Source organism: Galeopterus variegatus, unplaced genomic scaffold (genome assembly GCF_000696425.1).
Source record: "Galeopterus variegatus unplaced genomic scaffold, G_variegatus-3.0.2 Scaffold2376, whole genome shotgun sequence".
Classification (NCBI taxonomy): Eukaryota; Metazoa; Chordata; class Mammalia; order Dermoptera; family Cynocephalidae; genus Galeopterus; species Galeopterus variegatus.
This window is the reverse complement of record NW_007728487.1, coordinates 47,243-74,170: the sequence shown is the minus strand read 5'-3', so window position 1 is coordinate 74,170 and position 26,928 is coordinate 47,243. Positions and strand designations below refer to the sequence as shown.

Below are 26,928 nucleotides of genomic sequence, written 5' to 3'. Positions count from 1 at the left end.
ATATCTTGAAGGAGGATAAATTGGTAAATTTGGACCTGAAGACTGTTCACTTCCAATACGTTGCAAACATAGATGCCATCAGTACATAGGACAAAGGAGGCAAAGTCCTCTCAAATTGACATATTTACAGTGGGTGCCAGCAGTCTCTGTAAGGTGGGAGAGTCCTATGTGCACGTGCTACTATATAACACAGTGTGGTACAGTGTCCAGAGCATGCCCTGCACTGTTAGACCCGAATTTTCTGTGGCATTTAATTGGACTTTGCACCCTCGAGTATGGTATTTTGCTGGCTTTAGGTATGCAAACACCTAAATCTTAAAGAACGAGCAGTACAGAGCTTTGGCCTTACAAATGAACAACATCTATTAGTTCAAACACATGGATAGAGATGGAAGGAGACACTGAACCCTGAGATGGGCACATAGTGACTTAACTCGGCAGCATAAGTCAACAAATTGTAGGACCCGTGTGTTCATGTGTTACAGGCAGGTTCTGCTTTCAATTACAATTAAATATGAAATTGTCTGCATCAAATATTATGAGGTTGCTAAGCATTTCCTTGGAACTCAGGGTACAGTGTCAAAAAACTCTACTCTGGACCAGGGTCCCATGCTCACCAGGCCTGGCATCCCTCACTAAATTGCCTCAGTGCCAAGGAATTATTCTAGTGGTAGCAAGTGAGCTGTATTTCCTGAAATTTATGGTCACTTTATTTTGTTATGGTGTCCTCTATTCGATGATTTCTTATAACAAATTTATGCTTTTTGTTAGACTATTCCTACCTAATTCTCAGGATAAAGCCCTAACACCTTAATTTGGTTTTCAAAGTGTTTCTCTCTACCTTTTCAAAGCTGTTGCCCCAAACACTGCACCCCGACAGAACTTCACATTTCTATTTTTTTCTCTTGCTTTTGCTTTCCCTTGATCTAAAATCCCCTTCCCTTATATCTTTTCATGTGTAAACCTTTATAATCAAGACCTTAGAAGTCATCATTTTTGGCCCAACAATATTATATACACTGTGTATATGTGCGTATATATGTACGTATACACACACACGCCCACACTCTATACACACAATAGTGTATAAATCACATAAAAGGATATTTAATGACATGGAAATATTTCTGTCATTATATTAAATGGAAAAACAAATTGAAAAATATTGTGATTTTTTTCCTTTGGGGGCGGAATATATAGGAAAAAATTCCTGAGAGTTCTACATTCACAAAAATGTTGCTAGTTTGTGGCACTGGAGAAGAGGTTTATTTTACTTACTGGTGTTTTATGTTTGGGCAGTAAATCTGTTTTACTTTTGTAGTAATGCATACATTAATAAAATGTATCTCTAAAGTACAGAGTACCTTATACCACCCTTAAATAAAATTTTGGAATATTTGAACTCAAAACTCTTCCAAGTTGTCCTCACAATTACTTATATATCCAGGTATTTTAAAGGATGTTTGGCCAACATTAGTGGTGCTAAGGTGGAAGGTAATGCTGATGCTCAGCCCAGTGTATCTTTGATGCCCCGTACTGTCAGGCAACTGAACTGTGCTTTTGAAAATCATCAGACTGTCTGTTCACTCATGTTTGCAATGATGCCCCCCTTGCCTCCAAGGGTTGTGTCACACCTCAGATAGTCACTAATGAGACAGAAATGGAGATTTAATATTTCCCAAAGACTTGGGTGACATTTTTTCAAATATTCTCCTCAACAGAAAAAGAGGATGCAATTCTGCTGTGTCATAGTTGTGAATAACATGTTCACAAAGAAATGCAACTATGATTTCTGGTGAATGTATTATGTATTATGTGAAGGGAATTACCCCTCGGTCTGTTCTGCTCTTCTGGAGTCCTGTTGTCTTGCTTTGTGGTTTATTTCTCCACACACACTCTTTCTGAAACAAAGAGGATATATTTGGTACTCACTGATTTTTTAAAAAAAATTTGGATTAGGCAATTTTCCTTAAAACTTCTTTCCTAATTTAGCATGAAGTAGAATTAAATAGAAGAAATGAAGGGATTTATTTGGACATATCAAAATAAGAAGAGGAATTGTGTGGTTATACAGCAGACTGTAAGAGGGCTGGGGAACGGATTGAAGAAAATTATCAAGCATGCATGTTGTTTTTAAGTGATACTTGAGACCGGGATGTGCAACAGCTGTGTTGTTGGCTTTTTTTTTCTTGTGCCAACTTTCTTCATTTGATTGATTTTCTCTCTGACAGCCCACTGTGCTGATAAATGTGTCCACGGTCGCTGCATTGCTCCAAACACCTGTCAGTGTGAGCCTGGCTGGGGAGGGACCAACTGCTCCAGTGGTAAGTTTCCACCTGCTGCTGTCTGTCTTGGGATGTTTTTGCTGTATGGGCCCCCTTGTCTGCAGATTATCCTGAACTACAGTTTCCCTCTTCATCCCTATGCAGAGCATGGTGTGGATTGCAAATCCAACTCATTCATACAGTTCCTTCAAAATCTGTACATGTATTAAATACAGAACTGTTGTTAACTGAATATGAAGAAAAGCACTTGGACAGAGGGGGATTGCAATAACCTGATACTCATACTGCTGTGAATATGGAGGGATTTTCCAAAGTAGGGTCCAGAAGTTAGATTCCTCACTTCAGGAAGGCAGTTATGGTAACATAGCTATTATACTCTGCTGCTGTATTCACTTGTTGCTTTTCTAAGATACTTTCTTGGTGGATAAAATTTACCACCTGTTGGTTTTAACTCAGAAGTAAAATTGATATTTTTGATGCTAACATATCTATTTGTTTCTGAATTCTGAGATGCAAGCAATGAGCGCTTGCTCAGATGAATTTGGAGAGAAATATTTGCAATAAATGAAGGTTCGTGAACATTTTGGTACTTGTTAAATCAAATCTTAGTATATAATTGGTCATAGCATGTAATTTGTTTCCATTATGTTAGAATTGTAATTTTAAAATGATGGTATTTTGGACTATAAGCAGCACCTAAAATCCCGTATTCATTATTATGAAGATTAAATGAGGGAATGTCATGTAATATAGTTGCCTTTCTAAATTTCACAGTTAAAACTTAAGTCTTCTGGCTAATTCGATGCTCCGTGTGTAATTGCGTCCACTTCCTGTTCTTTTCTACTTCTTTTTTTGCCTTGAGAAATGTGAGGGAGAATTGAGGTGCAACTAAACTGTAGTGCACAAATTTGTTCTCACTGCTACCAAATAATTTTCTGAAATAGTCTGAAAGGATGTTAAGCTGTCTAGATAAGCTGGCTTTAAGAATTTTACTTGCTTTCTTTGGAATTGGTGAGATTACTCTTTACCTTGTTTCAGACTTGTGATCTCTTAGCTCTCCCTGAAGAAGTATCTCCAGGGGAAGCCCTCATGCTGTCTGGGCACAGAACACTTGTTGTGAAAGAGCCTTTTTATTGCACCTTGAACAGGAATTGTGTGTGTGTGTGTGTGTGTGTGTGTGTGTCTTTCTGCCTCTGACAGGCTTCTCAGTTCCAGTGTCTTGCAGGGTTTTGTTTTGCTTCTGCTGGAAATCAGGAGCAGAGTGGGCATTTTGTTCCCATGCCATTGAGGCAGAATGTTTGGGATGTGGGATTTGGCTCATGTCCACTTTTCTGGCTGACTGACCTCAAATGTGATGTTGCTTTCATTAACTTTTCCAGCTTAAAAATCAATTGTGCCTAGACATTTTGAAGAAAAATAACATTATTATAAACTAGTGGGAAAGGGAAGAGTGGGTGTATTCTTCATTTGAAAAATGAGGTTTGTTACTAATTCCAGGGAAAGAATACTGTGGGATAATTTCAGTTGTATTCATAATTTGTCTCCAAAGAATTGTGGCCTACCTCAAGCTAAGGGATCAGACCGAAGAGCGTTTGTGTGTAAAAAAAAAAAAAAACGCCTACATGGGTTTCAGACTCTCTAGAACTGATTCAGGCCTTCTAGAAAATAAAATGCTGCTTTATTTTGGAGTTTACTGACTTTTGAATGAAGACTCTAGAATTCTGAGCTTATATGTTCTTTTAATACTGGAAGATGATATTGAGACAACTTTTAGTTTATTCTCTATGATTCAGTTTACATTTTGGCTATACAGTGAACAAAAGCATAAACACAAACAGCTGTTTGAAGTCTTTAAAGATATTCAGAAGAAAACATTTCTGACTCCTTTTTCAAGCACGTAAGAAAATGCTGTTCTGAGCTGAATCACTCACTGCGTCTTGCTACTTTGTTTTTATCTGTGGCCATTATATTAATATCAGAAAATGTATAATTTTGTTTATTCTTGAACAGGTAATTCTGGAAACAAAGTATATGCTGTAGTAATCTACTATGTAGCAGAGTTAAAATGGCCTAATTTCCAAGGACTCTTATTTCTCTTCCTCTCTGGTATTGTTATGTATAAATTTGATGATATATGTTGTATCCATAAAATGATTGTTTGGATAATTAGATTGGCTCCTTGTACCAGTCAAGGTCCAAACAGGAGACAGAAACCACAGTAATTTTTTTTTGGAATAAAGCTTTTATTTTGGAACAATTTTAGATTTACAGAAACTTGCAAAGACGGCCCATATACCCAAACCCAGTGGGTAACTGGGAGACCATTGTTAACCTCTTAAATTGCCATTAGTTTGTCAAAACTGAGAAACTGACATTAGTAATTAATTAGTACTTAATTAGTATTTAATTACTATTAAATGTACTCCAGATGTTATCTGGATTTCATCAGTTTCCCATTAGTGTCCTCTTTCTCCTCCAGATTCAGTCCAGGGCACCACACTGGACTTCACTGTCATGCCTCCTTGGTCTCCTGTGGTCTGCAACAGTTTCTTAGTCTTTCCCAGTTTTTAACAACCTTGATAGTCCAGAGGAGGACCAGCCAGGCATCCTGTAGAATGTCCCCCAATCTGTGTTTGTTTGGTGGTGTTCTCATGATAAGACTAGGTCTTTGAGTTTTGGTAAGAATACCACGGAGCCGAAGTGCCCTGCTCATCACACCCTATCATGATATTCACATGACTTGCTGTCGATGTCATCATGTGGTTGACCTTCATCACTTGGTTATGGCAGTGTTTGCCAGTCTTCTCCACATAGTTACTACTCTTTCCTTTTTCTACTCTATTTCTGTGGAAGCAGGTCCCTAAGTATAGCCTACTCTGATGGGTAAAGGGCAGGAAGTAAGCTCCATATCTTTGCTGTAGGCAGCACCTAATCACACCTATGTTATTTGGAATTCTTCTATAAGGAAAATTTGTTTCTTCTTCCCCATTTATGCAATTATTTATTTATATCAGTATAGACTTATGTATATGTATTTAATATTTTGGGTTATATAAGTCAATATTTTATAATCTACTTTGTTGCTCATATTGTTCTAGCTTTGGCCATTGTATCTTTTTGTCATGCCCCATCCTTTTGATTTTGAGCACTTCCTTACTTAGTGGTACTATGAGATACTCCAGCCTCATCTTGTATTTTTCCTACCCTAGTCCTTGAGTGAGCCATTTCTCAAAGGACCCCTGGTTCCTTTTATTGGAGAATGGTATTTAGAAACCAAGATCTGGGTGTTGGGTGTGCTCATTGCTATTGGGACACATAGTGAAAGGAGAAAGTTTAATATAAAGGATTATTAACTAACTACAACAGAGATTGGAGTAGTAAGAGATTGGCTGGTAAGAGGTAGAAAGAACTCTAAAGAATATAGGAATAGCAGATATAAAAAGCAGCCACTACCTCTAGTAGCTGAGATTGAATGCTCAAAGAAAAAGTCTCACTAAGGCTGTGATCCAGACCTTGTTAGAGAGGGCATAGCCACAGCTCACTGAATGGCAGAGAGGTTGCTGTGGTACTGCTGTAGAACTTGCTGGAAAACTGCTCTCTGGAACTTGCTAGAAATCTGCACTATAGGGTACTTGAGAAAGCTCTTCATGGAGAAGTGTCTCATCAGAAGCACTCTGCTACAAAAAAGGGGAGTTGTTGGCTGATGGGTGCTGCTAGCCACCGTGTACTGCAGGAGCTGGATGCTGGAGAAGCTGTCCTTGCTACAGGAGCTTGGTGCTGGAGAAACCACATGTGATGCAGAAACAGGGCACTGGGAAAGTGGTAGGTGCGATGGGAGCCAGGTACTAGGGAAGCCATTGGCACTGTTCTTACCCTGCAGGAGCTAGGTGCTCTAGGAGCCAGCTGAGCTAGCACACTGGAACCTTCTGCAATGTCTCTCCAGCGCCCTCTGCTGAAAATGTTTAACATTCGGCCCGCTGGCAAAAGAATAAAAAGCTTGCAGGCAATGAAGGATAAATTCAGAGCACAGAGGCAATAAATTGGTAGCTATAGCAATGCACCTCATTGTTTACTTAGTTCCTATATGTGGTCTTCTACATACATTTGAATTCCTTCACATCAACAGAACAACTCTGTATTTCCACTTAATATGATAGAGCTATCCAACTTATAAGCAAAGATGTTCTCGCCATCTTGCCAAAATGAGGAGATGCAAGTCCCAACCATTGTATCTGTTGCTGGTTATATTAATTAAAAAACAAACAAACAAATCAGTTTCAGTTCTACTGAACAGTCTATTTCCTAAATACTAAAGTTAACTTCCAACAACATGTATGTAAAATAAAATAAAAATGGAAAAAAAGAGGAAAAAAGAAAATAGCAAATAAAAATAAACACATACATATAACAAGCAAATAGAACATGTTAAATGCAACTACAGGCCTCTTTTCTGTAATTGGTCACAAGGCTGTAATTGATATCCTTCTATGTCCCAGTCCATATTTCCCTCATCCTCAGCCCAGACCTCAGCTGCTTAAGGTCTTTTACCTGGTGGAGTGGCTTAAACCTTCGTTTCTGAAGAGTCTGAGTTCCCATTTGTCCTGCCTTCTTTTGGTTGTTGACATTTTCCATTAACCTTTACTACTAGGCATGGAAGTGTTAAGAGGTACTCCACAGAATCTCTGGATTCCAGACATAGTTTTCCTTTTGCTCATGTGTAGCAGCAGCCCAATTTCCTCTTGATAATCAGGATCGATCACTCCAGCCAGAAGAGTAATTCCTCTTATTGACATTAGGAGACTAAAATTGCCAGATGGCAATAAATTGATAACTATTCCATACAGTTATCTTTTTTTTTTTCCTTCCTAAAATACATGGGAGGTTAAGGGATTGACAAATACTTTCAAATGTACATAAAGACTTCCCTTTGAGATTTGATATGACTGTTTACCTTGTCAGTGGAGGGAAGGGTTCCTACCTGTGTGATACAATCAGTGTTTCTGAGTCTCAATGTATTATCTATATAAAAAACCGGGTGTGTCATAGAATCGTACAAAGTTTACCCTGGAATGAAGTCATGATTAACTTGACTAGACTCTGACATATTGCTTCTTTTAAAATTTGATTTAAATGATTTTTTATAAAAACACACACATATTTTACTTTTATTGGCATTCTCATATATACCCTCTCCTGTGTGATGAATGACATTAATCTATCTTATCCCATCTCCTTCTTCCCTCCCCTCTTTCTTGCTCTTTCTCTGTTCTCTCCTCTCCCCTCCCCCCCCAATCAATCAATCAATCAATCTGTCCATGCACCAATCCTCTATCCCTCTTACCCCCTTGCTGGATGATAAACAACTCCTGGAGGCAGGGCCCATGTGTTATTAATCTCTTTAGCCTCTACTGTGCCTGGCATGTGGTTGGAGCACAGTAAATATTTGTTCCATTTAAATAGGTCAAATGGACCATATGAGTCTGTATGATTCTGGGAAGGTTATTTATGTGTTCATTTTATGAACATTCATTGAGTGATTACTGTGTCAAGGCACTCACTGTATCGGATGCTGGGATACAGGAACAAACGAGGAATGTGTGCTGGTCTCACAGAGCTCATAGCTTTGGAGAAAGGTAGACAGAGTTGTAAGGAAGAGAATATCCTCGGCAGAAGAGGCAGACTGAGGAAAGCTAAATGGAGTTGGGGAAGGTGTCAAGAGGTTTTCAGAGTGGACAAGTGCAAGAAGGGCTTAGTGTGATGCTGGGGACAGAATGCAGCTTGCTATGGGGTGAGAGGTAATGAAAAGAAGATAATAAAGCATAAACCACTCTTCCAGGAAAGGGAGCAAAGAAAGAGGGAGCCAGTAAGAAGTAAATGTTGGATCAGGAAAAAGTTTGTTTGCTTTTGTTCATGTTTTAAGATGAAAAAGACTCAAAGGCTAAGAGGTTGGTGAAAGAAAAGAGGGAGAGGCTGGAGACCCAGTTGGGAGAGGGGATCATTTAATTGAGGGAACAGGTTCCTGAGAAGATAGCTGGGAGATGGGATCGAGTCCAGGCACCGATGGAGGATTAACAATAATGGGAAGCACGGGCTGACCCCGTGGCTCACTCAGGAGAGTGCGGCGCTGGGAGCGCTGAGGCTGTGGGTTCGGATCCTATATAGGGATGGCCGGTGCACTCACTGGCTGAGCGCGGTGCGGGCGACACCAAGCCAAGGGTTTCGATCCCCTTACCGGTCACAAAAATAAAAAATAAATAAAAAATAAATAATAATAATGGGAAGCACTACTTCCCATTCCCAACAGAATGAAGTTGGAAAGAGTGGCTGGAGCAGATGTAGGTATGTTTCTGGGTGTCAGGGGTGCTGGTGGGCAATGGGAGGAGAATCTGAGGGTGTTTATATTAGATGACCTTTCTCCTCTTGGTAAACTGGCAGGAGAGATAATCTGCTAATAGTAAGGGAGGCAGAAGTTGGGTCACATTGATGGTGCTGATAGTAATAGGACACCTTTATTTATTGAACACCTAGTATGTGTCAGGCGTCATTGTAAGATCTTTACAGGAATTACTCCATTTAATACAACACGGTTACAATGATTGTTCCTAGTTTACACATGAGGAATCAGAGGTGCAGAAAAACTAAGTGATTTGTCTGAGTTTATATCTCTAGTCAATGGACTCAGACTCCCATTTCGTTCAGAGCCAGGAACTTTAGCCACAGTGATATGGTGCCTCCCAAAGTTGGCAAAGAGGTTTAGTGAAAGTAACAAGAGTTAGTACCAGTGACGGAATGAGAACAGGAGGCAGGAATGGACAACACTGGACAAATTTTAAAATAAATCTCCTGAGAGATGTTGAACACACGTTAACATCAGAGATGATGAATTTATATTGGCAGCAATCTGGAATTTCCTCATTTGTAATATTAAGAATGCTGAAGCAGATAATATATATGATCCTTTTCAAGACTGTGATTCTATGTGTGATTTACTTTAATAAAAATATATACCAATTCCTGAAACCTTTCTTTGTTTTGGAAACCCTTTAAACCTTTTCCATGAGTAGCAATAACACACTTGTATTACTGACCTATATAATTCTATTTTTAATCTTCTAAGCATCTATAGAGAAATCAATTTCTCCTGTGGCTATAGGGCACAACTGGGAGAGTCCTGAATTAGCTAGCATTCAGCAGGCAGCAAATGCTTGTTCCCTAGGCTCTTTGCTTTTGACATCAGTACAAAATAAAGGAAAAAACGGAAATTAATTTTGGTCTAGAAAATCCAAACTAGGGTTTTATTTAGTCACTAATAGCATTTCTGGTTAAATGTACTTGGACGTAGTGAAAAGATGCCTAGGAGGCAAGACTAGCTCAAACATTTTCAGGGACAACAGAAGGAACGCTGGTAACCTTTTGTACAAAGCAGGCGTGCTGTGCAGCGTGGAGTGAGGAATGAGGCTTTGCCTGCAGGATATTTGAATGGGGGTGTCCATGTGAAGGATATTACAAGCCAGAAATCATAAAACACAAAAAGCTGACACATTGTCCTGCAAGGTCTGCCGTGAAGGTTTATGGACTGGACACAATAGTGGGATCGATGCTGTCTGAGGAGAGAAGACACTGGAAGCCCAGTCCCCATAGCAAGTCATTAACAAACCCATCGCACTGTCAAGAATTGCTCTAGGAATGAGGTTGATGGAGCAGCAAGAACAGGAGTAGATGATTTGGGCTCACTGGTGTGGGAGGCAGGACGTGGATGGTAGGTGGGAAGGATTGAGCTCTGGATGGTTCCTCAGAACTGCCCCAAAGGCAGTTTCACTGAAGGACCATCCAAATAGTTTGGTAGAGGTCACAGACAGAAACTGCTGACTTTGCCTTTCTGAAGGAATCTGAAATCTGGGCTGTTCTTGGCCACTTTCTGGAGGGGCAGAGAACTGCCACTACCCACCTCAAACCCCTGTCCTGGAATGGAATTGCTGTCGACCTAACTGCTCTCCTTCCAGTGAGGTTTCTGTGCCTCACTTTCCCTCATGCTTAAAATAAGGATAAATAAAGATAAGTAAGTATCTACCTCACATGCTTGTGAGGATTAAATGACACAGTACCTGTTAAGCGCTCAGCTCTGTGCCCAGCCCTGTAATAATGGCAAGTAAATGGTACTTGCAGTTCCCTGCATAAGAGACACAGCTTCTACCGCACTTTGCACCAGTCCAGTCTTTTGACTGGAGAGCGGCTGGGACAGCTCTTTGTGGAAATCCATCTTGTCCCACGGGCCACACGCTTCTTTAGCTGGGCCTCTCTTTGTCCACAGTTGCTTTCCAGGAACTTCCCCAGACAGAAGCCCCAGTGGAAAAAAATGGTTTTTGTATTATTTCCAACCCCTTGTCATGGAGGTCCTTACCAGATGAATTCAGATCTGGTTCATATTCCCTCTGGCATAGTGAGAATACGATAGACTTTTCATTACTCGTGCTAGTGAGTTCATGTGCAGTGGCTGTAAGATGAGGATGGGCTGTCATGCTAATTAAATTCATTACACATTACTGATTTTTTTTATCTTTGTGCAATGTCCATTTATCAGCAAATCTTGTTGCTTCACCTCCAAAATATATAGAAAACTAACCTCTTCTCACTCTCTATACTGCTGCCACTCAAACCCAAGCCACCATCCTTTCTTAATCGGCAACGGCCATAGTATCCTTTCTGGTCTCCCTGCTTCTCCCCTGGGCTCCACTAGAGTCAATTCTCTCTATTGAGACCAGAGTGATCTTGTAAAAATGTACTTCAGAGCCTGCTGCTCCCCTTCTCAAAACTGCCCAGTATTTCCCATTATTGTTAGAATAAACCCCAAAGTCCTGACTGTGATTTACCAAGCTGTGTATGATCCGTTACTCCCTATTTCCCTGACCCTTTCTCATCCTGCTGCCTTTCAGGATATCACACTGCTTGGCCTCTGCCTTCCTGTTTTGGAACACACTTGTTTTCTTTCTGTCTTTGCTCTTGATATCTCTTCTGTCTGGAGTACTCTCCTGCCTGGATCTTTACATGGCTGACTTTGTTAGGTCAATTAGATCTCAGCCTAAGTAACACCATCATAGAGAGACTTTCTCTGACCTCTCTGTATACAAAGACTTATTCTCTATCCCATCTCCTTGTTGACTTCTTTTGTGGCATTCTCTGAAAATATTTGATTTGTTTACTTTTTTGTCTGTCTGTCTTCCTCTTCAGGACGTAAGCCCCGTAAAAACACAGATATTTGTCTGTTTTATTCCCTGCTGTCCAGCTATCAGCTAGTGTCTAGCACAGTGCCCAGCACACAGTAATGCTCAATAAATATTTGTGGAAGGAAGGAATGAAGGCATAAATATGCCAGGAGCAGTAATGGATATAAAAATGAGATATGAGAGATGGGTAAGACGCTGCCCCTCCTTTCAAGGTGCTTTCAATTTAATAGACGAGCTGAGGTGTGTAACAAACAGAGAGGCGCAGACCATCTGGAGAAGCCAAGGAGGGAGTGAGCAGTGGTCTTCTAGAGAAAGGGCGTGGCTTGACTTGAAGTCTTTTGTTCAGTGGCCTTAAGGTGGCTCAGGATCCTGTGGCTTCAGGATTCACCTTGGCTATATGCAATGCAGACACATTCATCCTTGGTGACTTGGCAGAGGATTCTTTGCCGCCAAACTGGCAACTACAATGGAATTGTACTAGACGTGGTTTCCAAGAACTTTGAGGAAGATGTGGATCTGGGAGCTCCTTACCCTCAAAAGAGAAAAGACTGTGTAGCATAAGCCTCGAGGTTATTACTCAAAAGGGGGCGTGACTTCTGAAATGGTGGCCTCTGTGACTAAGAAAATTGTTTGAAAGTCAGCCTTTATTTGAATGGAGAATGCTTAATTATTCCATCTAAACTCTCGCAAATTACTTCTCAAGGTGGAAATTCTGTATGACACTATGGAATTTAGCTGTTAATTTGTACCCAAATGGAGTAGGAGCAGTAAGAATTAGGCTAAGAAATTGACTACGAGTTATTTCAAATCACACAGCAGTGAGTAGAATTTTATTAACCTTTTTAGACTTCCCTTTTATCAAGTAAATAGCAGGAAATAACTTAGCCCAAGTTTTAAAAAGTGTTCATATGGGGAACAGAAGTATTAGGTCATAAATCTTTATAGTTTCTTTCATCTAAACATGTAAGAACCATTTTCTCACTGCAGTTATGTGCTTCCTGGCTGGTCAGCTTAGAGTGAAATAATGACATGCATTAGGTGGTCCTGTCGATTTGCCTGTTAACCTTTCCTGTGGTCTAGGTCACTACCCAATTTTAGAGTCACATATATCTTGTGTCAGGGCGTTATGTTGTCAGTGGGCTGAAATGAAGGGTTCTGGTTTATTTTGTAGTCTGGTGTCTTTCATGGCTATATGATTTCTTATTGTTTATGATGTGTCAAATTATTTTTTTAAATACCTGAAAATTTCCTCAGGGCAAAATAAAAAAAAACGAATCACTTTTTCTCCCTTTTTGGTCAAAGTATCTTCTAATTCATAGACAACCTAGTTGATTTTAAAGAGTTTGAACATTTGTGCCTGTAGCCCGAAGCAAATTAAACCTGCTTGCAATGTATAAAACTAATAAAGGATAGAAGCAATAAAATAATGATATTTATCCTAGTTGTAAAGATGATTCCAGTAGGGTATATAGTAGAGGTTGTAAGAACACAGCTCTTGGCCAGTAAATGAATGATATATTAAAACTCTGTGAAAACGATAATTTTACCACTCAATACTGTTGCACAAAACTAGTGGAGGTAACTTTCAAAGAAAGTTTAAATTTTAATGGAATTGATTTGAACTTGATGTTAGTATTTAGCTGGGAATTTTTGTTCATACATTAAACAAAAACGCCTTTTTTTGTTCGTATGTTAAAGAAAACTGTATTAAATCTTTCAGACCATCCAGTTAGCATTGAGAGTTCTGGGCCTAGTTTTCCTACAGTGGAATTTTAGACAAATCACTTAAGACCTCTGCCCTGTAGAGGTCACAACAATGGTTGTCCTGAATACTTGTCATCCAATACTCTCTTCAAACTTCACCTCCTCTGAGAAGCCTTCTCTTCCCTTCCTTTTTCTCCTCTGCCCAAGAGTACAGAGGATATACGTTCTCTCTGTTCCTCAGCATCCTGTGCACTGTAACAATTAGCACATTCCTTTGGGACAAATGTCATTGTGGGCCTGTCTCTTCTAATAGATAATGAAATTTTAGCTATAGTACATGTCTTTGTCAGGAGTGAGTATTAAGTGTTCAATAAATAGAATGTAGTAGCCACAAAAGATGCATAATAAATTTTTAATGAAAGAATAAATGAGCAAAAGAATGAAATATGACAAGACTTTATAAAGCAAGACATCCTATAATGACTTCCAAGGTTGTTGTTGTTATTTTGACATCCATGAATAAATGTAATCCCCTCAATCTCTAACTTAAGCCCATCCTACAATTTATAGCCTTCAGAATTCCTTGCACTGTAAAGAGGGTCATCAGTATGCTCACATAGAGAGACATCAACATTTACATTTAGGCACATTAAAGAATGAACTTTTCACACCCTTTTTTTCTGGTTCATGATTTGAAATAAGCATGCACTGAAGTTATATGACGATAGTTCATACTTTAAAAGTTTATTTAACAAGTTTTTTTTTAAAGAATAAAAGTTCTCTCTCAGACACTAAATAAAAACATGAACAGCACTGGATGACTGTCCACAGTGACTGCTGGCACCCTGTCAGCTCTCCAGAGGGACTTTGACATGTGAAGGACATGGGTTTTAGTGCTTTCAGAGGATCTGGAAAATTCATTTTTATTGTTCTTCTTCATAGATGGAGAAGCTTTACAAAGTTGTTTTATTTTTAAAGCGCTTGATGTTTTGAATGAGGATCTTTTCTTCTCCATCCACAAAAGGAATGACACACCACAGCCTTGTTAGCCTGAAGCACAAGGAATGAAGTTGCAGGGAGATAAAAGACCCTGAGGGAACCAAGGCTTAAGAAGAAGGGTGTGTGTTTCAGGAAGAACCATGTTTTTCTGTCCTTTGATACAGCGGAAAATTATTTTGGTCTCTTCTAAAAGACACTCACTCTGTAGAGAAATTTTCTTGAAAGTGACTTATTTGTATATTAGAATATGAAGGGTTGAATTTTCTTTGCTATTAATTTGTCTCATCATCATGGATTTTCCTATGTTTAAAGTCAGTGGAGAATATCACAGCTCAACTTCGTGTAAAAGTATATTTTCAAGTCAGCATATCGACTATGATGTATCAAAATAGATACTTGACATTTATATGTTGAGGGCACTTATAGTCTTCATTACTTCAAACAGCAACCCTGGTGAGGTTAGTTATGTGTTATAAAGCTGATGTCTCTTTCCCCATGATAAACTTTAGTGCTAAGACTCAATATGTTATCCTGCTATGAGTATCTGGTACAGATGTATCCCCAAGGTTCTTGACCCCCATATAATTCTACAAGGAGACTTAGATTCCAGAGGTATTAAACCAAGATTGAAAAAACAAAAAACAAGAAACTCCCTGACCTGCTCAGTTAATCTCTGGTTTGTTTAGACCTAATACAAGTACACAGAACTGGGTACTTCTTCTGCTCTCTGTAATTCAGAACCAGTTGCTTTAAAGAAGCATTTTAAAGTTCAAAATGTGTTTCAAGGTTGCTTCCATGATCTTAGTTGGTGACCCATGGGCATAGATAAACTGAGGCAAAAATAGTGAGATTGTCTGGTGCCTACTAATTTGGCCAGATTCTCCAGATTTTCTTTATTTATTTATCGTAAGGTGAATTTTACTAAGAAGTTCATACATTTGTTTCTCCTTTTACATTTCTGGGCCCCATGTACAAACCTACACCTCTGCAAGTGGAAAATTTCTAAATCCAGTTTTTAAATGGCAACTAAAAATAGGATGAAAGGTAGCTCTGGGTTTCTTTGTAGGCCTGAGCTTTTTCCAGTTGGCTTTGTAAAAATGGATAAAAGGTCCAGGGCTTGCTTTTTACTTTGTAGAGTTACTAGGCAATTTTATTTTTGAAATTCGCATTGTGAGAACCAAACTGTCTTTTCTGACATGAATGATTCATACAAGAAAAACAAATAATACAAACCAATGTCAGGCCTGTCATTCTAGCTTCCTATACAGCCAGAGGATGTTTTTCCATCGCCTTCTTTTTCCTGGGGTGGGATATTCCAGCATGTAAAATTTCTGCTGCTACTAGATCTGTGCTGTGTCTCACATAGCAACAAGTACTTTTTGTGTAATTAGTGTGATCTGCCATCCTCATTTTACAAAAAGAAAATTAAGTATAACAAAGGTCAAGGACTTGCCCAAGAGTCTATCGATGTGAAGTGGCCATGGAGACCCAGGTCTGTCTATTGTTAAATAGTTATACTTCCTTCTTGAGCAAGCTAGTGATTGAAGAATTTTGTAAAAGGGTGAACTGGATGGTAAACACAACTTCTTTCTCTAAGGGCAAAATGATTTCATCCTTTCTTTGTGAGTTTTTTTTTGGCTGAAGGAGACCTTTGGATGAGACGATGTATTAATGTGCCCTTATTCCTTCCTTCAGAGCACCTCTCAATCTGGCATTTCTGTTTATCTCTAATTGTATTTGTTTCCTTGTCCTTTGTCTACGTGAAGAAAAGAGATTTACTATACCATCTCCATGCATTCAAAGACTTTTTTGATGCCTTGTTTTTTGTCAATACATGTGTCATTGTAGACAAGTTGGGATATTCCTTATCAAAACCATTCTGATGAACTTGCAGCTAACACCTTGAAGCCTGGGAACTGTCATTGTAGGCAAACAAGTATTATTTTTCAGATAAACAGCTGTAGACTTTTGTCCTAGAATGCTCCCCTTTGAAAACAAGGCAGAAGCAGTTAAACTGCACTGACTGCGACTGAGTAATTGATGGCCATCCTTTGTTTAGTATGGTCAGTGTGGTGTAGGGGAAGATGGCAGCTTTTGAGGCATCATATTGTTAGGTTTGGTTGAACCCTTGCTGTTGCCACTTGAATGATAAATGACTTATTAGTATCTGAGTTCATTTTACACATGGAAATGTTGGAATAATTATACCCAACTCATTGACGTTTAAATAAAATAGCTGCATAACGTCCTTCAAAATAAAATAATGCCTGGCACATGTTATAAACTCAGTATATCTTAGAATCCCTCCGTCCTCCCTGCCCCATATTCTTTGCATGGAAAATTGGGCTGAGGGTTTGAAGTGGGTTAGAGAGGAGAATGTAACTAGAAGTTTTATGATGATGTGATGGGTTTCCTTGCTTGTGAAAGTTACAGTGCTCTACATTTCACAACCACTTTCATTCATCCACCAGATATTTCCTGAGTGCCGGCCATGTGCCAAGTACCACGTGGGCCTAGTTTTCTGCTTGGTATACTCCTAAAGTTAATGGCATCAATACTATTTTCACAGAAAGCGTTCTAGCTTTTTTAGTCTGCGTAGACTCATTGCCAACTTATAGAAGCTCTTCAAATCTGACCATCTTCTTAATTTTATTTTTCCCTTGAGAATGTCCTACGTTTTCACTACTGAGGTAATTTCTTATTCCCAGTGCCCCTAAATATTGAGCCGCTGGCTGATTCCAAAGCCTTGCTCAGTGAATTGTTGTCATTTGCTGCTCTGCCTTAACAGATCATATTAGATGAAAACAATAATCGTGGGATATTATATTTAACCAAACATGTAATTTCAGTTCTTCAGGAGTAGAACGGTCTTATGTAAAGTGCTCGGACTTTTGTGTGCAGAGAGTCTTGGATTTGAATACTAATGCTACCACTTACTAGTTGGGTATTTTGGGATCTTTTACTCACATGATTAATTCTAAATATCCTCTGTGCGCTAAATGTTATAAGGATTTCTGCCTTTTCCTAGCTGTTGTGAGGACTAGAAAGAGGTGCATAAAGCGTGAAGCACAGAGCCTGGCATGCCATAAATGCTCAGCAGACAGAACCATTGAAAAAATAACTTATTGCTTACTTTTCTCTCACTGCCAAAAGGATACACATTTATTATAGAAAATTAAGAAAATCTGGTTACACCAAATGAATGAAAGAAAAATCACCCATAATCTCAAGACCCACAGATACTCAGTGGTTCCATTTTACTGTAGAGCCTTTCATGGTCCTTCTGTCTGTTTTTCTCATTCTCCACCTTTTCCCTCCTTACCCTAGATATTAGGTTCAACCATATGCAATTGCTGGTATTTGACCATTTTTTACTTAGATTAATGACAGTTTCATCTGGTTCATTCTAATATATTGCTAAAATTGGATCATATGGTACATACTTTTTTAAAATCTACTTCATAATTATGATATTGCAAACATCTTTCCAGTTAATTAAATATTCTTCTGTAATGTTACTTTTAATTGATATGTAGTATTCCACTGAATGTTAACACCAAAATTTTTTCACCAGTTCCTTGTTATTGGAAAATTATGTTGTTTTCAATTTTTTATTATAAGTAGTGCTGGGATAAACATCCTAATAGCTTTGCAAGGAGTGAAACATAGTGGTTTAGAACACAGACTCTGGAGACAGGAGATCTGTGCTTAATCCCTCACTCCCTATGTAACTTTGAGCAAGTCACCTGGATTTTAATTTCTTCATCTGTAAAATGGGATAACAATAGTACCTACTTCATCAGGTCACTGGGAGAGTTTATGTATCTCAAGTGCTTAGAACAGGGCCTGTGGACACATTTAAGTATTATTAATGAGTTAGGTATGTAGATATTATGAATTGTTATTGTCTTTATATGATATATGTTTATTTGGGGGGGGGAATCCCCAAAAGAGGAATTTATGGGTAAAAGGCTTTTGATACACTTTGCCAGACTAATCTCTAAAAAGAATATGGTAATCTGCTCACCTGTGTATAATGTATAAGAGTGCTGGTTTCCACACAAAGGGAAAGGTTATTGTTGTTACCACAAGTATTAGCCGCATCATGACTGTTAATCCTACTCATGACTCAGGGTGCAGTTTCTCAGTTTAGCATCCCTGAAGTCAGAGTGCATCTAACTATCCTTGTCAACCAGGTGACTATCGTGACATGGTTGTACAAAACCTTCTGTTGACAACTGCTAAAATCAAGAAAATTTGAGTTCATCTGGTAGATAAGAAACAAGGCAAACATTTAAAAATTGTGAGCTAAGTGCAAAGTGAGCAATGTGGAAAATAAAAAATGCCGTTTTCTGAGAACATCTCAAATTGGGTCTCAAAAATGTACCTGAAGGACAGAGGTTTCAGGGCTGCATTTAGAGGACTGGAGAAGACAGAGAGGGAGAGAATAGGTCCTTCTCTCCATCTCTACCTAATTCTATCTTATTTCTACTTATTTATTTTTGCTGTGCACATAGCTAAGAAAGATGATAATGGCCATAGTGCAGTAGCTTAGGAGCCAAGATGGCATTCATGGACCTTTTGGCTGTTTTATGTATCATTCTCTCTGAATGCAATACTTCCTGCAACCCCCCTCCTCCTGGACCTCCTCCCATAAAAACACCCTGTCTTCTTATGCAGAAATCCTCTACCTTTTACCTAAATATGGCATGCTCTGTCTTTAGGCCTCCATTTAATCATCATTTTCAGCTGAAAGACTTTTCTGATACACCAACACTGGTTAAGTATCACTCCTGTGTTTTCCGTCATACCTAGTCCATACCCTTGCCTCCCTACTTATTACACAGTGTTTTACTGCTTACTGCCTTGATGTCTCTGCCATTAAACTGAAAGCTTCTAGAAGTGTGTTCTCTATTAGTCTCCTCTGAACTCCAGGTCTAGCACCATGACTGGCACATGGCAGATACCTAAGAGATATCATGTGAGTGAATTACAGGTAGCCAGCCCTGGAATGTAACCTGTGGTTACTGGAGTCATTTTAAGTTATAGTTATAAGGGTACCAATGTGAGTCCATTGTCTTGGGAAGATCCAATGCTCTACTAGTTTTCACTAAGTGTTGGAGTATAGATTATATACTTCTGATAGCACACAGAAGTATAAAATTCCTTTTATTTCCAACTTATTTTGAGAGCTTATTAGAGCAAGCTGTCTGTGACCCCTATTAAGCTGTCTGTTGAAACATGTGCATGAATCTGGGCACATTGTATCTGAGAGCCCATTTCCAGCTGTTAGCACAGTAAGAGCTGAAACCAGAAGCTGAAAATGAGTGATTCCTCGCTCACTAGCATTTAGGTTCCTTTCAATTTACTCTTAAATAAAATGCTGTTCCTTTACCTTTTTTTCCCCCCCTCTTAGGATACTCAAGCTATTTGTATGCTAACTACATTTTTTTCTAAGTTGTTAGTGAAAGTACCGAACCAGTCACTTTCTCTAGTGGAGTGAAACTCTTGTCGCTTGAGATTAGAGTGAGGTGTTAAGTAAAAGATGTCAGATGGTTTGAGTTCAGACTCACTCCAGACTGTCTCTCTAAACATGGTACTTGAGTTCAGGATAATCGATCGAGTTCTGCACTAAACATAAGGAATGAATGTGCTCTTGTCTAGACAAAATCTAGACTTGTACTCATAGTAATCAGGGTAGAAAACTGGCTTATGTTCTGTGGACTGTGTAATTCTCCAGGATACATTTAAAAATGGTTGTGTTGAAGCAGTTAAATATGACAGATGAAGAAAGGAAAGGAAGTCACAGTGATGCCTGAATTCGACCCAAGTTTCTGTGTCCTATTTATTCTACTTCTTGACTATTTGTCTGTAAACTTCTGTATATGTATTTTTTTTCCCCCACACTAGCCAATGTTGATGCACAGCATTAACTTTGTCATGTCCATGCATCAATGGCCTCTTAGGAAAATACAGTCCAAAGTGGGAAATCTGTCACTTCAAAGAAGGCTGTAGTGCTTAGATACAGCCAGGAAATTAACCATGTCAGCATGATAATATTTCTTTAAAAGCCCCAAACCCTTTTTTCTATGTTCATAGTTATTAATTTCTGCTATAAACTCGTTTCTATCATGAGGATTTTTTCTTTTTGGTCTAATCCCAAGAAAATAGAGCTGGTCCCTGCCTGACTGCTCTACTGGGAAGGAAGTTGTTGAATGAGATGCAGAAAAGGGTCCGTGAAAGAGAGGAGATACCAGTCCTGTCCCCTCAGTACTGCTACCACTCTCCTGTTGCTATAAAACTTATTCTGTAAAACATGTGTGCCCAGGGGGCCCACTCTTATCACAGTGTCACAGTGGGAAAAAAACTCTACTATAACCCATCATGATCTTTTCAAATGCTTTTGACATAATCTTGATGTACTTATCAAGGTAATTTTATTAGCTTAAATTGCCTTTTGTGTCAATCAACTAATCCTCCATTAAACCTGAGGAATAGGCAGACATTTATTTCAATATTTGAGGTTCCCAGAAGTTGAAAGATACATGGAATCTTTGGAGAGGATTCTCAGCAAAGAATATGAATGAAATTAAGTAAACTTTGGGAAAATAAGTAAAAGTATTGGAGGAATAGTATTTAGTCTAGAAAAGAGCAGGGTCAAGGATGCATTCACATTTCAGGAATATGATCATTTATAACATAGAGGATAGTGATGAGTCGGATCGACTCTACTGTAAGGAGCACAGGAGAAAAAAAGATTAAATGATAGGATAATAGATTTGGCTTATATGGAATAAAGATTTTCTTTACTCTTGAAGACTGATGAATCAAGAAACAAATTTAAAAAGGCTGTATAGGGCAGGCCTGGTGGCGCACTCGGTAGAGTGTGGTGCTTGGGAGCGCGGTGGCGCTCCCGCCGAGGGTTCGGATCCCATATAGAGACCGGTCCGCTCACTGGTTGAGCGTGGTGCGGACGCGACACCAAGGGTTGCGATCCCGTTGCCGGTCGCGGTACGGGTGCGACACCGAGGGTTGCGATCCCGTTGCCGGTCACGAAAAAAGACAAAAAGGAAAAAAATTAAAAATAAATAAATAAATAAAAAGGCTGTATAATTTATTTTGGAGAACCTTAAAAATAGGATAGATTCTTCTCTACCTGGGAATAGCTGAGAGGACCAAAAGGAACATACCATGTAATTTTTTAAAAAGAAAATTTTCTTTTAAGATTGTAGATTAAAAGAGTTACAATTGAAAAAAAAAATTGTCCATATCCATAGGCAATAAAAGAAACAACTCATATGAATAACAATTAGGCTTGAATCTCATTTTGAAACTACCACCTAATCTTATTTTGTGAGAGAAGATTGTGAGTTCTTAGGTAATTGCTTTCTTGATCTGCTTTACGTTCAATAATTCTCTCTCACTGTTTTTAATTGTGTTAAAGTGTGTTTATTAAAGTACTAATGAGACTAAAGCCATACTGATTAAAAACAGAATTATTCATTTGAACTTTTTGATATTATAAAATCAAAAGTAGATTCTATTATTGGAAGATGGATCCTATACCTCTAATAAGTTGTCTGCTGTGTATCTAGAGTTTTATTTTGTTTTTACAAGACTTTATTCTAGGTCTGTTGAAGTCACAAAGATTTTATGAAACAAAACTGTTTTTTTTTTTTTTAACCATAAAAGCAATTTATCCGAAGAGCTCTAGGAGGCAGGGGACAGCTTTCCTAGTGATTTTTAAATAAATACGCTGCTGGCTGGGCCATGCATACTAAGAGTAGGTTTTATTTATCGTTACCCTTTATAGCTTTTTAGAATGTTTTGGATGGAGGTTTTTTCCTCCTCTGCTCCTCCTTTCCTACTCATTGACCTTTGTATTGTAGCCCCTCTTCCTTTTCTTTGGAACTGCCTTTTAAATACATCTTTCAAATGCCATTTTCTGCCTGTGTCTTAGCTGGTTTCATGTGCCTATTCTCTTTTTATTTGCTGTCCATTTTCATTTGCAGGTTTGTCTTATTTTTTAAATAGGTCACTGTATTTAAATTTATTAGTCCATTTTTTCCTGCCTTTTCTTTGGGAGATAATTGGAATTACATCCCAATCACCAATATTTTGACTGATACCTTGAGCGGATCAACAGTTTCCCTCTTAGTGTACTCTGGCCCATACCTGTAGCAGGGTCAGTCCACGCCCCAGTAGCTCTGCTTCTGGCTGCCATCTCCAGCTTCACTGTCACTGCCTGGGTTCAGGCCCCCTCACTGATCGGAACTATTGCCGTTCTTCCTGCTCTACGAGGGTACTTCAAAAGCTCATGGAAAAATAAAACTGAAAGATAGTACACATCTTTCCATGAACTTTTTGGAGTACCCTTGTATCTCTCTGCCTCTCATCAGCTCCTTCCTGCCTGTTCCTCATGCTTAGGAGGCATGTCTGCATTGTCCCTCTTTGCTTAAAATCCTTCACTACCAGTCCCTTGTCCATGAGATGCAATCCAAACCCCTTAACATGCATAGAAGTTCTTGCATAAGCTGATGGTTCCCATCTGCCTAGCCAGCCTCCTGCTTCCCCAGCACCCCTCGTCCCTCCCAGAGCTCATTACTCTAGCCACATCAAACTCCACATTCTGGGTGCAGGGGACAGGCCGAGCAAAGGCATGGAGCTGGAAAACATAGTGATGCTGAAGGAATGGAGTGATAGAAAGTGGCCCAGTTGGTGCTGAGCACATTTGTGGCCATGGGTTGGTGCCAGAGCCCTCGTGACCAGCGAAGGAAGTGTGATGAGGGGTCATTGAGCCCTTCTCTCTAAGGGGAGAGGAAGGCTGGTTTTTGCCATTCCCCACACCCGCACTCTGATACCCTCCACTCTTTCTCTCCCCAACTTCAGCCTGCGATGGTGATCACTGGGGGCCCCACTGCAGCAGCCGGTGCCAGTGCAAAAACAGGGCTCTGTGCAACCCCATCACGGGGGCTTGCCACTGCGCTGCAGGCTTCCGGGGTTGGCGCTGCGAGGACCGTTGCGAGCAGGGCACCTATGGTAATGACTGTCACCAGCGGTGCCAGTGCCAGAACGGTGCCACCTGCGACTACGTCACGGGAGAATGCCGCTGCCCACCGGGATACACCGGAGCCTTGTAAGTGATGTGCTGTGAGTAGTGTGGCAGAGCCCACCCGCCCTGTCCATACATGCTGCTGCCGCCATCATATTCCTCCCTCATCCCTCTGTTTCTGTTGCTGCCCGAAGCGTTACTGACAGGGCTAGATTCCAGATATAGATATGGAGATCCACAGCGACAGCCGCTAGGTGCTCCTGCTGTTTGGCTCTCGAACGTCAGCCGTCAGCGCTCTGACAGGATCTAAGGGCCAGCTTCCATGCTCTTGCCTTTTGGTGGGGCAAAGATAGAGAGGGTCAGGATGTTATGTTGAATGGCAGTATTTGGAGATTGTTGGGGGCAGATTTCAGGTTCTTCATTGAATCTCCTGCAATTACATTCATTTTACACTTTTGGCTGTTAATGGTCCATGTTGTTCTGCTGTTTGTGACAATTAATTAGCTGCATAAAGCTGGGGTAGGGGGGTCAGTGCCTTAGAAAAGAGGAAAGGAGGAAGATGTTACAAATAGTCCATAATAAAAGATTAACTGAGTTATTAATACCCATGGATACGTATGTTGCTTTGTGACTATAAAGATATATTTATCACATCAGTGTAGGAAATGTGCTCAGAGGTAGTTTAATTCTTTCTGGAGAACACTGAAGCAACTACCTAACCTCTACTACTTTCTTTATTTTGTGGGAAGTGCATTCTTCAGTTTGCTTCTATTAGCAACCAGAAGAAGAGGCAGAATTCGCCAAAAAAGTAAGAGAGAGAGAAAAAACCTTGTTCCCTTACTGAGAAAATTACACTTGTAAATCACAGAATTAAAATTTGAAAAAAAAGCAGCTGATTGGGTAAATACTTCCTGCCGACAGTGTTAATGTCTATAAAGCAGAGTTAAAGAAAAAATTGCATTAGCCCAGAAAGCCCTGATTTTCAGAAGAATGGGTGATTGTCTCAATCTGCTTAGTTGTTCATATTGCTTTTATGGGTGTTATCAAGGCCGCAATTGAATAGGGCTGTGGGAAATTTGGAGCAATTTCACAGAAGAGCACAAAAGACAAAGCCTTAGAGAAGAATGTCCATATGACATAAAGGGGTTAAATGGAGACTTGTCAGTCTGGAGAAGAGAATGCTGACAACTGATTATGAAGAATAGGTGCACAAAGAGAGTGATGTGCAAATGTGTCCATTTTCTTCAAGGTTAGAACAAACACATCAACAAAAGTAGACTTAAACTGTGGCGTATGAGCTTTATAAGGTTTACGTGGAAAGTTCCCGTCACTAATGAGTGGCCATTTTTCTTCCTTGGTGCTACAGATAGGATGGGTTCTCCTCAAACTGAAATGGTTTCATTAGAAAGCACCCCAAAACAAAGGAAAGGACTGGGTGACCCCCACCAATATGATGAATGCTCTTGGTGTTAACTAAATGAATAATCCTTGAACAGGAAAATTGTGTCTATTTTAGGGCCCTGGGTGCTGTTTTATCTGTGAACCTGAGGGCCATGTGGTTGGGTAAATAATAACAGTGTTCTTTGTCACACATTAATCCTCAGCTGTGAGGATCTTTGCCCCCCTGGCAAACATGGTCCGCAGTGCGAGCAGAGGTGCCCCTGCCAGAATGGAGGAGTGTGTCATCATGTCACCGGAGAGTGCTCTTGCCCATCTGGCTGGATGGTAAGCGTCCCTCCCACCCCTGCCCCCATCCCTCAAATCGCTCCTTCCAGGATGCTCAAGTGAGCATGCATGTGGAGGACTGTAGCACAAAAGAAAGTCATAAAGATGGTTAAAGATCCCAAAATTGGAAATAGATTTTGAAGCTAAAATCCTTTAGTCCAGAGAAGGCAGAGGGTGATTTAATCCTGGACTAGAAATGCACTAAGGGTCCTCATGGAAAAGGTAGTGGTCATCTGTCCTGCATTTTCCCTTAGGAAATCACACATGACAGCCAGAACTGATAAACACTGGAATTATTTCATAATCATTTTCTTACTTATGCTCCATGAACCACTATTGTTCTTTGAGAACATTATTCTCAGCAGAGTGTTACATGAAAAAAAGTGATATGGTTATATAAATCTGGAGACACATTGAGATAAACCAAGTTTACCAAAGATTGCCGAACTTCTCAGAGCCTTTAGTGTGATAATCCAAGAGGAAGCTATAACTCACCACACTTCCCAAACTTTGACCATTATACCCTTTCTTCATGTAGCAATTTCACAGGCTTAGTGTCACATGAAATACAAGATGTCAAAGCTGGTTGACCAATTAGACTTATCTGAAATCAGGAAATAATATTGGTTCTTATCTCTCTAAGTTGGTTTGTGCATATGTCTGCTTGAAGGCAGAAGAGTGAATGACCAATGTCTGTTTCCTTCATTAACAAACTACTTAAAAGAGCAATTTACTTCATTATCACCTTCTATCTCCTTGAGCCATACTGAAGCTGTTCTTGCGGAGGTTTTTAATTGCCACATCCACTGGTAACTCTTCTGTTCTCGTTCTGCTTCACCTCTCCAGAGCTTTGACTCTGTTGATCACCCACCTCCCTTCCTTAATCTCCTTGCTCTCCACTTCTCTAATAACCCTCTCTCTTACCGCTCTCGCTGAAGCTGTCCTTGCCTAGTCCGCCTTCTTCTGCATACCGCTCCATGGCAGTAATTCCTAGGTTTCAATCTTATCCTTCTTCTCTTTTCTCACTATAAATCCTCTCTGGAAACCTCATGTAGACCCATAGCTTTAAGAATCACCTGCTGATTTTTCCAAATCTTGATCTTACCTAACCTGAGACTAGATGTGTATTTGTCACCATCCTGTTAGACACTACAACCTTGATAACCTATAAACAGGAAGCCACCATCTGTCTGGGCTGGAGTGTCCACATCCAGACGTGGGGGTAGAATTGGTCTGGTGTTGTCTTTTACTGTGGGCATAGAACAGAGGAGAACTGGAATCCACTTCCCAATGAGGGTCTTGGGAAGTAAGGGAGAGTTTAAGACCACAGGGAAAGTATACCACAAATCTCAGACCAAGGTGCAGGTCAGAAATGATGAGTAGGCCAGAAAAAGTTAGATTCTAGAGGGAAGTGTGGAGAAATTCCATGAGGCAGTGGAGTCAGAGGGAGAGGGCCTTTTACTGAGAGCCTCAGAATGAGGAAGACAAGGGAGCTATCGAAGGAGTCAATGTTAATAAAACCAAACTTGCACACCCAGGCCTTTCTTGAGCATTACTCCCCTTCTATTTTTAGATTTTTTTTTTTTTTAAATCATGGTAAAAATGAACACTTTTCTCATTTGCCCAAGGTAAAAATGTTGGGTTCTCTTTGATTACTTCTCTTCTTTCATTCCCTGTATTCGATCTTTTGCTGACACTAGTCCTTGCTTGGCCTTTGGCGAGGGAAGGATTTGCTGGAGAGATGGAGTGTCTGGACAGCCCTGTGTCTTTGGATGAGCAACTGTAGGCGTTCTACTCCCAGAACTTCTATGTAAATGTTATCTGTGGAGTTGCCTTGTCTGGAGGTTGAAATTTTCTCAGTTAGGGTGGTCCCGATGTGGGTGTGTGGTAACCACAGGCTTGGACCATGAGTCTCATAGGTGGACAGATGGACCCTTTC

General features: G+C 39.8%; 1 protein-coding gene across 1 annotated transcript in view; it reads left to right on the top strand.

The window, feature by feature from the left end:
• Positions 1-26,928, top strand: part of LOC103597649 (multiple epidermal growth factor-like domains protein 10) — a 110,745-nt gene that overhangs the window by 63,835 nt on the left and 19,982 nt on the right. Inside the window, exons 5-7 of the mRNA XM_008581520.1 lie at positions 2,232-2,324; positions 23,102-23,348; positions 24,869-24,989. Of these exons, the coding sequence (XP_008579742.1) occupies positions 2,232-2,324; positions 23,102-23,348; positions 24,869-24,989 (461 nt within the window). The remainder of the gene's footprint in view (positions 1-2,231; positions 2,325-23,101; positions 23,349-24,868; positions 24,990-26,928) is intronic.